This window comes from Gorilla gorilla, chromosome 20 (genome assembly GCF_029281585.2).
Source record: "Gorilla gorilla gorilla isolate KB3781 chromosome 20, NHGRI_mGorGor1-v2.1_pri, whole genome shotgun sequence".
Classification (NCBI taxonomy): domain Eukaryota; kingdom Metazoa; phylum Chordata; class Mammalia; order Primates; family Hominidae; genus Gorilla; species Gorilla gorilla.
Window position 1 is genome coordinate 14,232,844 of NC_073244.2, and position 17,096 is coordinate 14,249,939.

At 54.2% G+C, this 17,096-nt stretch overlaps 1 protein-coding gene across 2 annotated transcripts; it reads left to right on the plus strand.

Moving 5' to 3' along the window:
* Nucleotides 1-856: 856 nt before the first annotated feature.
* Nucleotides 857-11,393, plus strand: ANGPTL4 (angiopoietin like 4). 2 transcript variants are annotated; one of them, XM_004059925.5, is made up of 7 exons: nt 857-1,605; nt 2,936-3,046; nt 3,185-3,302; nt 6,205-6,318; nt 8,073-8,168; nt 8,258-8,539; nt 10,725-11,393. In XM_004059925.5, exons 1-7 carry the CDS (start codon nt 1,288-1,290, stop codon nt 10,904-10,906), a joined length of 1,221 nt encoding a protein of 406 aa, XP_004059973.3. In that variant the 5' UTR covers nt 857-1,287; the 3' UTR covers nt 10,907-11,393. The 2 variants fall into 2 exon arrangements, with proteins under 2 accessions (XP_004059973.3, XP_004059974.3); XM_004059926.5 differs by lacking the exon at nt 6,205-6,318 and having other exon boundaries at nt 1,075-1,605.
* The last annotated feature ends 5,703 nt before the right edge of the window (nt 11,394-17,096 follow it).

Genomic DNA, 17,096 nt, shown 5'->3' on the forward strand with positions numbered 1-17,096 from the left:
TGCAGCCTCTACCTCCTGGGCTCAAGTGAACCTCCCACCTCAGGCTTCCAAGTAGCTGCGACCACAGTCATGGGCGACCGCCCTGGTTCCTCCCTTCCTTGTGTCTCCTCTTTCTGTTCTCTAAGTTCCTGCTTTATTATAGGCAAAGCTCAGGACATTAAAGACCCTGGCGGTAGAGGGTAGGCTATGGGGGTGAGGCCCTGATCCAAGTCCTGCCGCTAAGGCACTCATAATTTCGGGCTCAGGGGAGAAATGGAAGTCAAAGAGTCTCATAAACACAGCTGGGATGACGAACCCTTTCACGGGAAGGAACATGCGAGCCCAGAAAAGTCTCTCCTGGTCTTGGGATGGAGGTCACACGAAGCCTCCGCAAGGCAAGGACTTTTGGTGAGTTCAGGGCTCCGCTGAACTCAGCTCTTTTTCTTTTCCTTCCTTCCTTCCTTTCTCTCTTTTCTCTCTCTCTCTCCTTCTTCCCTCCCTCCCTCTCTCTTTCTTTTTCCGTCCTTCCTTCCTTCTTTCCTTCTTTCTCTCTCTTTTCTTTTTTTTCTTTTCTTTTCTCTTCTTTCATTTTGAGACGTACTCTGGCTCTGTCGCCCAGGCTGGAGCGCAATGGCGCCATCTCGGCGCACTGCAACCTCCACCTCCCGGGTTCAAGCGATTCTACTGCCTCAGCCTCCCGAGTAGCTGGGACTACAGGCGCGCACTACCAAGCCCGGCTAATTTTTTTTTGTATTTTTAGTAGAGACTCGGTTTCACGATGTTGGCCGGCCTGGTCTGGAAGTCTTGACCTCAGGCGTGCGCCCTCTCCGCCACTGGGTAAGGCGGGGGCGGAATAGGGGGCTTGGAATTCCACACTAGAGGCGGGCACCGTGGGGGAAAGAAGAGTCACGTCTCCCACGGTTCGCAGAGGAAGGCCTGCCTGAGCCTGCAGCGGGGGCGGGAGAGCCACAGTTTGGCATCCCCAGGGCATCCCCCAGCCCGCAGACTACCAGGCCTCCAGAGGACAGGACCCCACCCCCGGCCACAGGCCCTGCCCCCAGCACTCCCCGCACCCCGCCTCCAAGACTCCTCCGCCCACTCCGCACCCAACTTATAAAAACCGTCCTCGGGCGCGGCGGGGAGAAGCCGAGCTGAGCGGATCCTCACACGACTGTGATCCGATTCTTTCCAGCGGCTTCTGCAACCAAGCGGGTCTTACCCCCGGTCCTCCGCGTCTCCAGTCCTCGCACCTGGAACCCCAACGTCCCCGAGAGTCCCCGAATCCCCGCTCCCAGGCTACCTAAGAGGATGAGCGGTGCTCCGACGGCCGGGGCAGCCCTGATGCTCTGCGCCGCCACCGCCGTGCTGCTGAGCGCTCAGGGCGGCCCCGTGCAGTCCAAGTCGCCGCGCTTTGCGTCCTGGGACGAGATGAATGTCCTGGCGCACGGACTCCTGCAGCTCGGCCAGGGGCTGCGCGAACACGCGGAGCGCACCCGCAGTCAGCTGAGCGCGCTGGAGCGGCGCCTGAGCGCGTGCGGGTCCGCCTGTCAGGGAACCGAGGGGTCCACCGACCTCCCGTTAGCCCCTGAGAGCCGGGTGGACCCTGAGGTCCTTCACAGCCTGCAGGTACGTGTCCCCAGGGCTGGTTCTCTGCGCCCCTAGTGGCTCTGCTGGCTTGGAAGGGTATGGACACGAGTGGGGGGCGGGGGGTGCGCAACTGTGGCTCCCTGGGCTCCCCTGCGTCAAGGGATGGGCTCCCCCTTAGGAAGCCAAGGAGGGAGGTTCGCTCGAGGCCAGGAGTTCAAGACCACCTAAAGCAAAATAGCGAGACCCCCGTCTCTTCTACACAGACACACACACACACACACACACACACACACACACACACACAAAATAAAATAAATAAAATAAAATAAACATAAAATTAAAAAATGACCGGGCGCAGTGGCTCACGGAGCCTCCACCTGCTGTAGAGACTAGCCTGGCCAACATGGAGAAACCTCATCTCTACTAAAAATACAAAAAATTAGCCTGGCATGGTGTGCATGCCTGTAATCACAGCTACTTGGGAGGCTGAGGCAGGAGAATCTCTTGAACCCGGGAGGCGGAGGTTGCAGTGAGCCGAGATCGCAGCACTGCACTCCAGCCTGGGCAACAGAGTGAGACTCCTCAAAAAAAAATAGTGATAAAATAAAAATAAGGCCAGGCGCGGTGGCTCACGCTTGTAGTCCCAGCACTTTGGGAGGGCGAGGCCGGTGGATCACCTGAGGTCAGGAGTTCAAGACCAGCCTGACCAACACAGTGAAACCCCGTCTCTACTAAAAACACAAAAATTAGCTGGGTGTGGTGGTGGGCGCCTGTAATCCCAGCTACTTGGGAGGCTGAGGCAGGAGAACCTCTTGAACCCGGGAGGCGGAGGTTGCAGTGAGCCGGGATCATGCCATTGCACTCCAGCCTGGGCGACAGAGCTCGACTCCGTCTCAAAATAATAATAATAATAAATAAAATAAAATACAAATACAAAAATTAGCCAGGTTTGGTGGCAGCTACTTGGGAGGCTGAGACACAAGAATCACTTGAGTCTGGGAGGCAGAGGTTGCAGTGAGCCAAGATTGCGCCACTGCACTCCAACCTGGGTGACAGAGCGAGACTCTGTCTAAAAAAATAAAAAATAAGCCAGGCATAGAGCTGCATGACTAGTCCCAGCTACACAGGAGGCTGAAAACAGGAGGATCGCTTGACCCCAGGAGTTGGAGGCTGCAGTGAGCTGTGACAGCACCACTGCACTCCAGCCTGGGCGAGAGAACGAGACCCCGTCATTGGGAAAAAAAAGAAAAAAGAAACACTCCCTTGCCTGGCCTCAGCGGATGGAGATTTGGAAGGATGGATGACTGGATGAATTAAGAGGTTGGGGAAGGCAAGCTGGGTCCTCACCAAGGTTTTCACCCCTCCCCAGACACAACTCAAGGCTCAGAACAGCAGGATCCAGCAACTCTTCCACAAGGTGGCCCAGCAGCAGCGGCACCTGGAGAAGCAGCACCTGCGAATTCAGCATTTGCAAAGCCAGGTAACCCTAGGATCAAGGGAGAAAAGGTCCCTCTGATAGCTGGGACCCCAGGTTGGGAGGGAGGTGGTGAGAACTGGACCTGTGGTTGGGGACGTGGGGCCAGGCAGGACCTGACACCCTCCTCCCGTCCCATCCTAGTTTGGCCTCCTGGACCCCAAGCACCTAGACCATGAGGTGGCCAAGCCTGCCCGAAGAAAGAGGCTGCCCGAGATGGCCCAGCCAGTTGACCCGGCTCACAATGTCAGCCGCCTGCACCGTGAGTGTCTGGCCCTCGATGCTCTCCGGTGGCCACCCCTACCCCGCCACTTGCCATTGCTGGTCCTCTCCTTGTCAGGTCCACCTTAAGGAGAAGATGTCCTGGCCTGGAGTCCCTGAGGGCTCACCAGTCTCTGGGTCAAAGCTGATGGGAGCACCTCCTTCCTCAGCCCTGACCTGGCCCAGCCAGGCCACCCAACCCTTCTCCTCTGCAAGCCAGTGGGCTGTCCCTGAAGCCCTGCTGGTCACTGATTGGAACAGAGGTGGAGAAAGAGATCTTGAGGGACTTGAGCTGCAGGGGTGCTGGAGAAGGTAGAAATGGGGTTCGGGGTGCCATCCTGAAGGTTAGAACCTTCTAGGAGAGGGTGTCACGGAGGAGGGGGTGCCAGGTAGGAGTGTTTGTAGATTTGGGCCCTCCACAATGTCTTGGGGTATGTGGGAATTAGGGCTGGGAACCCCCAGCTCCCAGACCAGAAACACTCTTGTATCTTACAAATCCAATGCTCCAGGTCCCTGACCCCTCTTCCTCCTCCCTCTCTTGTTCTCCTCCTCCCTCCCCGGCCCCGCCGGCCCCCTCCCCGCCGCAGAAAGTGGGCTTTTGCTGCCACCACAAGTTGTAGGTGCTTTATTCCCAAATCTCCGTTCATCTCGAACCACAACTTGTCCACGTGTGTCCGATGCAGACTCGCGGTTCTCTAAATTCACGGCCCCACACGGTTTCTCTGTGGTCCTCATCCTTCCCTGCATCTGTGGCTGTCCACGGCCAACTGGGTGAAAGTTTGGATCCCCCTCTCACACCCTAGGGTCAGTGGCAGGCTTGCAGCACTGTAGACTTGAGGGTTCTCTCCTCCCCAAGCTCCTGCTCCTTCCCACCTCCGTGCTGCCTGCCCCCAACCCCACCAGGCTGGCATCTCAGCGTGGTCAGGGTCCTGTCCACCCTCCCAAAGCCACCATCCCAGGATGAGGGGCTTCTGGAGGGTGACGGGGGAAGGCACAAGTCCTGGCTGGGAAATGCGGTGGAAGGGGGCAGGGGTTCTGTGGGTTCGGGACTCCCAGACTCTTGGCTCAGGCCCGCCAAGTAGGAGAAAGTTCAGAGCTGGGAAGGCGAACAGCTGGCATTCATGGAAGCCACACTGGTGGTTTGGCCGCGTGCCCATCCTTACTGGATGGGAGGAAAGTAGGGGAAAGGGGAGATGCCTGAGGGGCCGGAAAGCGTCTTGCTGGTCACTCTGGGCCCGCCCCCACCCCCACCGTGCAGACTCATTTCGACCTTTCCCCTACTTTTCCGGCTGGGCTGGGGGCGGTTCCTCCCAGTCTGGAGCGTCTGAGCCTCCAGACGTGCTCAACGCCATCCTCCCCTCCTCCCTCCCTCTTTCTTTCCTCAACCCTGCCTCCTCTCCCTCTAGGAGCTGGGACCCCAGGCAGAGCCTCTGAGATGCTCCTGCTCAGCACAGTTCTTCCCGTTCTGGATCTGCTGCCTCATTCATTCATTCATTCATTCATTCATTTATCAAGACTTTTTTGTTTGCTTTTTGAGACGGAGTCTCGCTCTGTTGCCCAGGCTGGAGTGCAGTGGCACAATCTCAGCTCACTGCAACCTCTGCCTCCCACTGGGTTCAAGTGATTCTCCTGCCTCAGCCTCTCAAGTAGATGGGATTATAGGCGCCTACCGCCACCACGCCCAGCTAATTTTTATTCATTTATCAAGTCTTTTTTTTTTTTTTGAGACAGAGTCTCACTCTGTCACCCAGGTTGGAGTGCAATGGCTCAATCTCAGCTCACTGCAACCTCTGCCTCCCGGGTTCAAGCGATTCTCCTGCCTCTGCCTCCTAAGGAGCTGGGATTACTGGCGTCCACCATCACACCCAGCTAATCTTTGTATGTTTTACTAGAGATGGGGTTTGGCCATGTTGACCAGGCTGGTCTCAAACTCCTGACCGATCCGCCCGCCTCCCAAAGTGCTGGATTACAGGCATGAACCACTGCGCCCGGCCCATTCATCAAGTCTTTATTGAGCAGCTGCTATGCGCTGGGGCCTGCGTGGATGCTGGTGCCAGGCTGTGGGCAGAGCTGCTCCTTGTCCCCAGCCTCATGGAGCCTCCATTGAGTCAGAGGAGAGACCCCTAGATGATCTCAGTGTCCAGGAGTGGGAAGTCCTTGCTCAATTCCCATTTGGGGTGGTCTGGCCTGGTCTGGGGGTGAGGCAAGGCAAGGTGTCCTTCCAGAAGCTGGGACCCAGAGAGAGAAGTGAGGAAAGAGAGTCCCACTGGGCGCAGTGGTTCACACCTGTAATCCCAGCACTTTGGGAGGCCAAGGCTGGCGGATCACGAGGTCAGGAGATCGAGACCGGTCTGGCCAACATGGTGAAACCCCCGTCTCTACTAATAATGCAAAAACTAGTCGGGCGTGGTGGCACATGCCTGTAGTCCCAGCTGCTCCGGAGGCTGCGGCAGAATTGCTTGAACCTGGGAGGCGGAGGTTGCAGTGAGCCAAGATCGCGCCACTGCACTCCAGCCTGGCGACAGCGAGACTCTGTATCAAAAAACAAAACAAAAAAAGAGAGTCCCAGGCAGGGGGAACAGCATGTGCAAAGTCCCTGTGGCAGGACAGTGTGTGGTACAAGGGTGGGAAGAAAGCCTGTGTGCCAGAAAGGGTGTGGGTACAGCATGGCAGGAGGAGGATGGGCACGGGGGCTGGTCCTCCAGGTGCCTTGTGGACCATGCTGAGGAAGGACATAGGGAGCCATGGAAGAGGTTAGGCAGATGGCAGAGAGGTGGTCATGAGATGAGATTTGCCTTTTACTTCCCTGGTCATCCACTGTTAAGCCCCCAGATATGCCTGGCTCCTGAGACCCCCCCAGGGGCTGCCCTCCTGTTTCAACTCTCCACTTTATCTCCCTTCAGGGCTGCCCAGGGATTGCCAGGAGCTGTTCCAGGTTGGGGAAAGGCAGAGTGGACTATTTGAAATCCAGCCTCAGGGGTCTCTGCCATTTTTGGTGAACTGCAAGATGACCTCAGGTAGGGTGTGTTAGTCCACCAGGGGCCCCTCTCCCCATAGGCCCTGTTGTCTTTCTTTAAATTGAAAACAAAACAAAAAAAAATTAAAGGCAGGGTCTTGCTATGTTGCCCAAGCTGGTCTTTTTTTTTTTTTTTTTTTTTGAGATGGAGTTTTGCTCTTGGAGCTGGAGTGCAATGCCACGATCTCAGCTCACTGAAACCTCTGCCTCCCAGGTTCAAGCAATTCTCCAGCGTCAGCCTCCCCAGTAGCTGAGACTACAGGTGCGAGCAACCACACCCAGCTAATTTTTGTATTTTTAGTAGAGACTGGGTTTCACCATGTTGGTCTGGCTGGTCTCAAACTCCTGACCTCAAATGATTTGCCAACTTTGGCTTCCCAAAATGCTGGGATTATAGGCATTAGCCACTGCTCCTGGCCTCTTTTCTTTAAAATGCAGCCCTTGTCTGGGTGTAGTGGCTCACACCTGTAATCTCGACACTTTGGGAGGCCTATCGTGAGGATCACTTGAGTCCAGAAGTTCGAGACCAGCCTGGACAACATAGTGAGAGCTCATCTTTACAAAAAATTTTGTAAAAGTAAAAAAGGCCAAGTGCAGTGGCTCACACCTGTAATCCCAGCACTTTTGGAGGTTGAGGCAGGCAGATCATGAGGTCAGGAGTTCGAGACCAGCCTGACCAACATGGTGAAACCCTGTCTCTTCTAAAAATACAAAAATTAGCCGGGCATGGTGGTGTGCACCTGTAATCCCAGCTACTCAGGTGGCTGAGGCAGGAGAATCTCTTGAACCTGGGAGGCGGAGGTTGCAGTGAGCTGAGATGATGCCACCGCACTCCAGCCTGGGCGACAGAGCGAGACTCCGTCCCCCCACCAAAAAAATAAAAAAGAGAGAAAATAAAATAAAATAAAATAAAATAAAATAAAATTCAGCCCTTGCTGGGCATGGTGGCACACGCCTGTAGTCCCAGCTACTCGGGAGGCCAAGGCAGGAGGGTCACTTCAGCCCAGGAGTTAAAGGCTGCAGTGAGCCGTGATCACACCTGTGAATAGCCACCGCATTCCAACCTGGGCAACACAACAAAACCTCGTTTCTAAAAAAAAACAAAGGCTGAGCACGGCGGCTTACACCTGAAATGCCAGCACTTTGGGAGGCCGAGGCGGGCAAATCACTTGAGGTCAGAAGTTCAAGACCAGCCTGGCCAACATGGTGAAACCCTATCTCTACCAACATAAACATTAGCCAGGCGTGGTGGCAGGTGCCTGTGATTCCAGCTGCTTGTGGGGCTGAAGCACAAGAATCACTTGAGCCCTGAAGGCAGAGGTTGCAGTGAGCTGAGATTGCGGCACTGCGATCCAGCCTGGGCAACAGAGTGAGACTCCATCTCTAAAAAAAAAAAAAGAAAGCTCTTTTTTCCACTGATAAGTCCTTTCCATTACAAGAGGTTACAACACAGGGTTTTGTGGTTGAGAACTGCAGAGGAAGACCCAGTTCAGCTGGCCCAGAGAGGCTTTGCAGATTTCCACTGCCTACTCCCTCCCACACTCAGTCCCTGCTGGGTTCTTGGGACAAAGATCTTCCCAAGGCCAGCCCATAATATTCCTCCCTCTGACCCACCCTCCTCGAGTCCTCCAGGGATGAGTGAGGGAGTTCCTGTCTTCCTGGGTTTGGAGGGGGTTTGGTGCTTGGCAGCCAGATGAGGGAGTGGGGTCCTCTGTGAAGAGGGACTTCCTGGTGACCTTGTACCTTTCTGGGCAGATGGAGGCTGGACAGTAATTCAGAGGCGCCACGATGGCTCAGTGGACTTCAACCGGCCCTGGGAAGCCTACAAGGCGGGGTTCGGGGATCCCCACGGTAGGTGTTTCTAGTGGGGACAGAGGCAGGGGAGGAAGAGGGACCCTCAGAAGTGGCCCTGCCTCACGGAGTGGCCTCTCCCACTCCAGGCGAGTTCTGGCTGGGTCTGGAGAAGGTGCATAGCATCACGGGGGACCGCAACAGCCGCCTGGCCGTGCAGCTGCGGGACTGGGATGGCAACGCCGAGTCGCTGCAGTTCTCCGTGCACCTGGGTGGCGAGGACACGGCCTACAGCCTGCAGCTCACTGCACCCGTGGCCAGCCAGCTGGGCGCCACCACCGTCCCACCCAGCGGCCTCTCCGTACCCTTCTCCACTTGGGACCAGGATCACGACCTCCGCAGGGACAAGAACTGCGCCAAGAGCCTCTCTGGTGAGCAGGCCCTGCCATGCCACACCCAGCCAGCAGCTTCCCTCCTTATCTTTCTGCTGCTGTGTCCTGCCTTCAACCCCACATTGCATCTGTTTCCTGCCCCTACCTCTTCCTTACATGCCGTGTGTGTGATTGGGCCACTAACTTAGCCTATCTGGCCTCAGTTTTCCCATCCTGAAAAGGGTCTTGACCGTCTTTACTTTTATTTACTTATGTGTTTGTTTATTTATTTATTTATGTATTTATTTTTTGAGACGGAGTCTCACTTTGTCGCCCAGGCTGGAGTGCTTTGTGGCAGGATCTTGGCTCACTGCAAGCTCCGCCTCCCGAGTTCACACCATTCTCCTGCCTCAGCCTCCCGAGTAGCTGGGACTATGGGTGCCCGCCACCACGCCTGGCTAATTTTTTTGTATTTTTAGTAGAGATGGGGTTTCACCGTGTTAGCCAGGATGGTCTCGATCTCCTGACCTCGTGATCTGCCTGCCTCAGCCTCCCAAAGTGCTGGGATTACAGGCGTGAGTCACCGTGCCCGGCCTACTTATTTATTTTTTGAGACAGAGTCCCGCTGTGTCTCCCAGGCTGGAGTGCAAGTAACGTGATCTTGGCTCACTGCAGCCTCTGCCTCCTGGGTTCAAGTGATTCTCCTGCCTCAGCCTCCTGAGTAGCTGGGATACAGGTTCCTGCCACCACGCACAGATAATTGTTTTGTATTTTTAGTAGAGACGGGGTTTCACCATGTTGGCCAGGGTGGTCTTGAACTCCTGACCTCAAGTGATCTGCCCACCTCGGCCTCCCAAAGTGTTGGGATTACAGGCATGAGCCACAATACCCGGCCACAAACATCTTTATAATGGTGCTCCACAGGATTCTTTTTTTTTTTTTTTTTTGAAACAGGGTCTCACTCTGTTGCCTAAGCTGGAGTGCAGTGGTGCGATCTTGGCTCACTGCAACCTCCACCTCCCGGGTTCAAGCAATTCTCAAAAAAAAAAAAAAAATTAGTCAGGCATGGTGGCTCACACTTGCAATCCCAGCACTTTGGGAGGCTGAAGCGAGTGGATCACTTGAGCCCAGGAGACCAATCTGAGCAACATGGCGAAATCCTGTCTCAATTAAAAATACAAAAAACTAGCTGGGCATGGTGGTGCCTGCCTGTGTTCCCATCTACTTGGGAGGCTGAGTTGGGAGGATCTCTTGAGCCTAGGAGATAAGGCTGCAGTGAGCTGAGACTGCGCCACTGCACTCAAGCCTGGGTGACAGAGTGAGACCCCTGCCTCAAAAGAAAAAGAAAAAATCCAGGCATGGTGGCTCACACCTGTGGTCCCAGCTACTTGGGAGGCCCAGGTAGAAGAATCACTTGAGCCCGTAAGGTTGACGCTGCATTGAGCCATCACCACACCACTGCACTCCAGCCTGGGCAATGGAGCCAGGCCCTGTCTCAAAAAAAAATTTTTTTTAAACTTAAAAATAAGGCCAGGTGTGGGGGCTCATACCTGTAATCCCAGCACTTTGGGAGGCCAAGGTGGATGGATCACCTGAGGTCAGGAGTTCAAAACTAGCCTGGCCAACATGGTGAAACCCTGTCTCTACTAAAAATACAAAAATTAGGCCAGGCGCAGTGGGTCATACCTGTAATCCCAGCACTTTGGGAGGCTGAGGCGGGTGGATCACATGAGGTAAGGAGTTTGAGACCAACCTGTCCAACATGGTGAAACCCCCTCTCTACTAAAAATACAAAAACTAGCCAGGCATGGTGGCAGGTGCCTGTAATCCCGGCTACTCAGGAGGCTGAGGCACGAGAATCCCTTGAACCTGGGAGGCAGAGGTGCAGTGAGCCGAGATTGTGCCACTGCACTCCAGCCTGGGAGATAGAGTGAGACTCAGTCTCAAAAAAAAGACCAAAAATTAGCCAGGTGTGGTGGCAGGCGCCTGTAATCCCAGGTACTTGGGAGGCTGAGGGAGGAGAATCACTTAAACCTGAGAGACGGAGGTTGCAGTGAGCTGAGATCGCACCACTGCACTCCAGCCTGGGTGACAGAGTAAGACTCAATCTCAAAAAAAAAAAAGTCAAGCCCAAAGCCCAGCCTGGTCCCCAACCTGCCTCATCCTCAACCCTATCCCTATCTCCTTTCAGCCCCATTGGTGGCTCAAAGACCTGACCATGTTCCCTCTCCCCTGACCCCGGCAGGAGGCTGGTGGTTTGGCACCTGCAGCCATTCCAACCTCAACGGCCAGTACTTCCGCTCCATCCCACAGCAGCGGCAGAAGCTTAAGAAGGGAATCTTCTGGAAGACCTGGCGGGGCCGCTACTACCCGCTGCAGGCCACCACCATGTTGATCCAGCCCACGGCAGCAGAGGCAGCCTCCTAGCGTCCTGGCTGGGCCTGGTCCCAGGCCCACGAAAGACGGTGACTCTTGGCTCTGCCCGAGGATGTGGCCATTCCCTGCCTGGGCAGGGGCTCCAAGGAGGGGCCATCTGGAAACTTGTGGACGGAGAAGAAGACCACGACTGGAGAAGCCCCCTTTCTGAGTGCAGGGGGGCTGCATGCGTTGCCTCCTGAGATCGAGGCTGCAGGATATGCTCAGACTCTGGAGGCGTGGACCGAGGGGCATGGAGCTTCACTCCTTGCTGGCCAGGGAGTTGGGGACTCAGAGGGACCACTTGGGGCTGGCCAGACTGGCCTCAATGGCGGACTCAGTCACATTGACTGACAGGGGGACCAGGGCTCGTGTGGGTCCAGAGCGCCCTCATGGTGCTGGTGCTGTTGTGTGTAGGTCCCCTGGGGACACAAGCAGGCGCCAGTGGTATCTGGGCGGAGCTCACAGAGTTCTTGGAATAAAAGCAACCTCAGAACACTTTGTTCTTTGTTCTTGTTTGTTTTCTTTCTTTCTTTTTTTTCTCTTTCGTTAGTTCACAGATCTAGTAAGTTACCCTCAGTTTGTTTTAAAAAGTGAACAAAGTCCATGTAAACATGTTCCCAGGGCCAGGCACGGTGTCTCGTGCCTGTAATCCCAGCCATTTGTGAGGCCAAGACAGGCAGATCACTTGAGGTCAGGAGTTCGAGACCAGCCTGACCAACATGGTGGAACCCCCATCTCTACAAAAAATACAAAAATTAGCCGAGCGTGGTGGTGCATGTCTGTAGTCCCAGCTACTCTGGAGGCTGACGCAGAAGAATCACTTGAGCCAAGGAGGCAGAGGCTGCAAATAAGCCGAGATTGCGCCACTGCACTCCAGCCTGGGCAACAGAGCAAGACTCCATCTCAAAACAAAAAGAATTTTTTTTCGTAGAGGTAGGGTCTCACTCTATTGTCCAGACTGGTCTCAAACACCGAGACTCAAGGGATCCTCCTGCCTTGGCTTCACAAAGTGCTGGGATTAAAGGTGTGAGCGCCACTGCACCCACCCCTGAAGGCTCTAATTCTACATCTGTGTTTTGTTAAAAAAAAAAAAAAGATGAGGGCACGGTGGCTCACGCCTGTAATCCCAGCACTTTAGGAGGCCGAGGCAGGTGGATCACCTGACATTACGAGTTCCAGGCCCGCCTGACCAACATGGTGAAACCCCGTCTCTACTAAAAATACAAAAATTAGCCGGGTGTGGTGGCGGGTGCCTGTAATCCCGGCTACTCAGGAGGCTGAGGCAGGAGAATCACTTGAACTCAGGAGGCAGAGGTTGCAGTGAGCAGAGATCATGCCACTGCACTCCAGCCTGGGTGACAGAGCAAGACTTGATCTCAAAAAAAAAAAAAAAAAAAAAAAAAGAATAGGGCTGGGCGCATTGGCTCACACTTGTAATACTAGCACTTTGGGAGGCCAACAAGAGCAGATCACCCGAGGTCGGGTGATCCCGCTGTATTGCTCTATATAGTGAGATCCCTATATAGGGTCTCACTCTATTGTCCAGGCTGGTCTGGCCTGGCCAATGTGGTGAAACCTCATTTCTACTAAAAACACAAAAATTAGCTGGGCATAGTGCTGCGCACCTATAATCCCAGCTACTCAGGAGGCTGAGGCCAGAGAATTGCTTGAACCCAGGAGGTGGAGGTTGCAGTGAGCCGAGATGGTGCTGAGAGGTGACAGCGTGCTGGCAGTCCTCACAGCCCTCACTCTCCGCGACTCCTCTGCCTGGGCTCCCACTTTGGCGGCGCTTGAGGAGCCCTTCAGCCCACCGCTGCACTGTGGGAGCCCCTTTCTGGGCTGGCCAAGGCCAGAGCTGGCTCCCTCAGCTTGCAGGGAAGTGTGGAGGGAAAGGCGCAAGCGGGAACCGGGGCTGCGCTCGGCGCTTGCGTGCCAGCTGGAGTTCCGGGTCAGCGTGGGCTTGGCGGGCCCCGCACTCAGAGCAGCCGTCCGGCCCTGCTGGCCCCGGGCAATGAGGGGCTTAGCACCCGGGCCAGCCAGCGGCTGCAGAGGGTGTACTGGGTCCCCCAGCTGTGCCAGCCCACCGGTGCTGCGCTCAATTTCTCACCAGGCCTTAGCTGCCTTCCCGCGGGGCAGGGATCGGGACCTGCAGCCCGCCATGCCTGAGCCTCCCACCCCCTCCATGGGCTCCTGTGCGGCCCGCGCCTCCCTGACGAGCACTGCCCCCTGCTCCATGGTGCCCAGTCCCATCCACCACCCAAGGGCTGAGGAGTGCAGGCGCACGGCGTGGGACTGGCAGGCAGCTCCACCTGCAGCCCCAGTGTGGGATCCACTGGGTGAAGCCAGCTGGGCTCCCAAGTCTGGTGGGGACGTGGAGAACCTTTACGTCTAGCTCAGGGATTGTAAATACACCAATCATCACCCTATGTCTAGCTCAGGGTTTGTGAATGCACCAATGGACACTCTGTATCTAGCTACTCTGGTGGGGCCTTGGAGAACCTTTATGTCTAGCTCAGGGATTGTAAATACACCAATCGGCACTCTGTATCTAGCTCAAGGTTTGTAAACACACCAATCAGCACCCTGTGTCTAGCTCAGGGTTTGTGAATGCACCAATCGACACTCTGTATCTAGCTACTCTGGTGGGGCCTTGGAGAACCTTTGTGTTGACACTCTGTATCTAGTTAATCTGGTGGGGACGTGGAGAACCTTTGTGTCTAGCTCAGGAATTGTAAACGCACCAATCAGCGCCCTGTCAAAACAGACCTCTGGGCTCTACCAATCAGCAGGATGTGGGTGGGGCCAGATAAGAGAATAAAAGCAGGCTGCCGAGCCAGCAGTGGCAACCCGCTTGGGTCCCCTTCCACGCTGTGGAAGCTTTGTTCTTTCGCTCTTTGCAATAAATCTTGTACTGCTCACTCTTTGCGTCCACACTGCTTTTATGAGCTGTAACACTCACTGCGAAGGTCTGCAGCTTCACTCCTGAGCCAGTGAGACCATGAACCCACCAGAAGGAAGAAACTCTGAACATATCTCACCATCAGAAGAAACAAACTCCAGACACGCCACCTTAAGAGCTGGAACACTTCACCGCGAGGGTCCACGGCTTCATTCTTGAAGTCAGTGAGACCAAGAACCCCCCAATTCCGGATACAGCGCCACTGCACTCTAGCCCAGGCAACAGAGCGAGAGTCTGTCTAAAAAGTAAATAAATATGAAATAAAATAAAAATCATAATAATTGGATACCCTACATCTAGGACATGTATTTGAGGAAAACCACATCTGTCCATTTTCTGAACCCCAGCTGCTGTTAATCTTTTTTTTTTTTTTTCATTTTTTTGAGACAAGAGTCTCACTCTGTCACCCAGGCTGGAGCGCGGTAGTGTGATCTCGGCTTACTGCAACCTCCACCTCCCGGGTTCAAGCGATTCTCCTGCCTCGGCCTCCCGAGTAGCTGGGATTACAGGCGCCTCCCACTGCACCCAGCTAATTTTTGTATTTTTAGTATAGATGGGTTTGGCCAGGCTGGTCTCAAACTCCTGACCTCAAGTGATCTGCCCGCCTCGGCCTCCGAAACTGGTGGGATTACAGGCACGAGCCACTGTGCCCGGCCTGTTAATTTATTTTTGCCCCAGTATCTCCCTCCAAATATTCCTTATAGATGTCTCTTGGGGAGGTGGTGGGGGTTCTTGTGCTAGAAGAAAAAATATCTGATTTCCTGGTCTTGACCCTTCCTGGCAGGTGCTGGGGACACGGCTGTTTCCCTGGGGCTGTGGCTGGGTATAGGTGACAAACTTTTTAGCTTTGTAGAGGTAGGTCCTACAGCTGCCAGGCCAGGGAGGCTAGAGGCTGCCCTCTCCAGGTTCCTTTTTTGCCTGTGTCCTGTACTGAGCAGGCTTACAGGACCTCCTCTGAGCCCACTGTCACTGGAGCTGGTGGTGAGTCCAGTCTGCAGGAGAGGGGGTTCCTCTAGCTATACCCTTTTCATTTCCAGGCTCTGCCAACGATGGGCTCATCTCTTCAATGTCATCCTTTTTCCTGCAGCCACCTTGACCTCAAAGCATTTCCTGCCCCTCCAACCTGGGGAACAACAGAAAAAAAAAAAAAACCACCAGCTGGGCACGGTGGCACACTCCTACACCCCCTGCACTCTGGGAGGCTGAGGTGGGTAGATCACAAGGTCAGGAGATCAAGACCATCCTGGCTGACACAGTGAAACCCCGTCTCTACTAAAAATACAAAAAATTAGCCAGGCGTGGTGGCACATGCCTGTAGTCCCAGCTATTCGGGAGGCTGAAGCAGGAGAATCGCTTGAACCTGGGAGGCGGAGGTTGCAGTGAGCTGAGATTGCACCACTGCACTCCAGCCTGGGTGACAGAGCGAGACTCTGTCTCAAAAAAGAAAGAAAAAAAGAAAGAAAAGAAAAACAACATGGCAGGAAACTAACAAGGGGCCAGGAAGCTGGGATGTGAACCTGGACCCGTTAAACTCCAGAGCTGCAGCTCTAAATCACATCTCTCTCCTGGGCCACAGGAGCTCACTGGCTCCAGTTCCTGCATTTGGAAAATGGGGATGGTTTTGACACCCCACCCCTCCATGCCACCATCCCTTCCTGGCCTCATGGTGTGGGGAGGGGGTGGTAAAGAATTAATAAGGCATTAATATTCATCACAGGCTGGGTCCAGTGCCTCACGACTGTAATCCCAGCTCTTTGGGAGGCTGAGGCTGGAGGATCTTGGAGTTTGAGACCAGCCTACGCAACACAGCAAGACCTCATCTCTACGATAAATTTTTTAAAAGTCCGGGTGCAGTGGCTCATGCCTATAATCCCAGCACTTTGGGAGGCCAATGCGGGTGGATCATGAGGTTAGGAGTTCAAGACCAGCCTGGCCAAGATAGTGAAACCCCATCTGTACTAAAAATACAAAAAATTTAGCCAGGTGTGGTGGTGGGCGCCTGTAATCCCAGCTACTTGAGAGGCTAAGGCAGAGAATTGCTTGAACTTGGGAGGCAGAGGGTGCAGTAAGCCGAGATCATGCCACTGCACTCCAGCCTGGGCAACAAAGTGAGACCCTGCCTCAAAAAAAAAAAAAAAAGAATCAAGAGAAATTTCAGAGGGAGGAGAGACAGAATAAGGCAACTGAGGATGATAGAGGGAGGGAGGCAGAGAGAAGAAGATGAGACAGAAGTCCATGACCTCTGGGTTTGGTGGGAGGGAGGGAAGGAAGGATGGAGACACAAGAGGGGGAGTGGATATGGGGAAGGAGTCAAATTTGTGTATGGGATTGAGAGGTGAAGCTGGCTAGGCTTCTGGGTCAGGTGGGGACTTGAACTTTTGTAAACGTACCAATCAGCACTCTGTGTCTAGCTAAAGGTTTGTAAATGCACCAATCAGCGCTCTGTGTCTAGCTAATCAGGTAGGGGACTTGGAGAATTTTCTGTCTAGCTAAAGGATTGTAAATGCACCAATCAGCACTTTGTGTCTAGCTAAAGTTTTGTAAATGCACCAATCAGCACTCTGTCAAAATGGACAAATCTGCACTCTAAAACGGAACAATCAGCACTCTGTAAAATGGACCAATCAGCTCTCTGTAAAATGGACCAATCAGCAGGATGTGGGTGGGGCCAAATAAGGGAATAAAAGGCCACCCGAGCCAGCAGCAGCAACCCACTCAGGTTCCCTTCCACGCTGTAGAAGCTCTGTTCTTTCACTCTTCGCAATAAATCTTGCTGCTGCTCACTCTTTGGGTCCGCACCACCTTTATGAGCTGTAACACTTACTGCAAAGATCTGCAGCTTCACTCCTGAAGTCAGCGAGACCACGAACCTACCAGAAGGAATAAACTCCAGACACATCCAAACATCAGAAGGAACAAACTCCAGACACACCATCTTTAAGAACTGTAACACTCACCGTGAGGGTCCACAGCTTCATTCTTGAAGTCAGCGAGACCAAGAACCCACCAATACTGGACACATTTTGGCGACCATGAAGGGACTATCGCCTATCACCAAGCGGTGAGACTATCGCCTATCACCAAGCGGTGAGTACCATCGGACCCCTTTCGCTTGCTATTCTGTCCTATTTTTCCTTAGAATTTGGGGGCTAAATACTGGGCACCTGTCGGCCAGTTAAAAGCGACTAGCGCAGGTGCTGGACTAAAGACATGGGTGTCAGGCTTTCTGGGAAGGGGCTC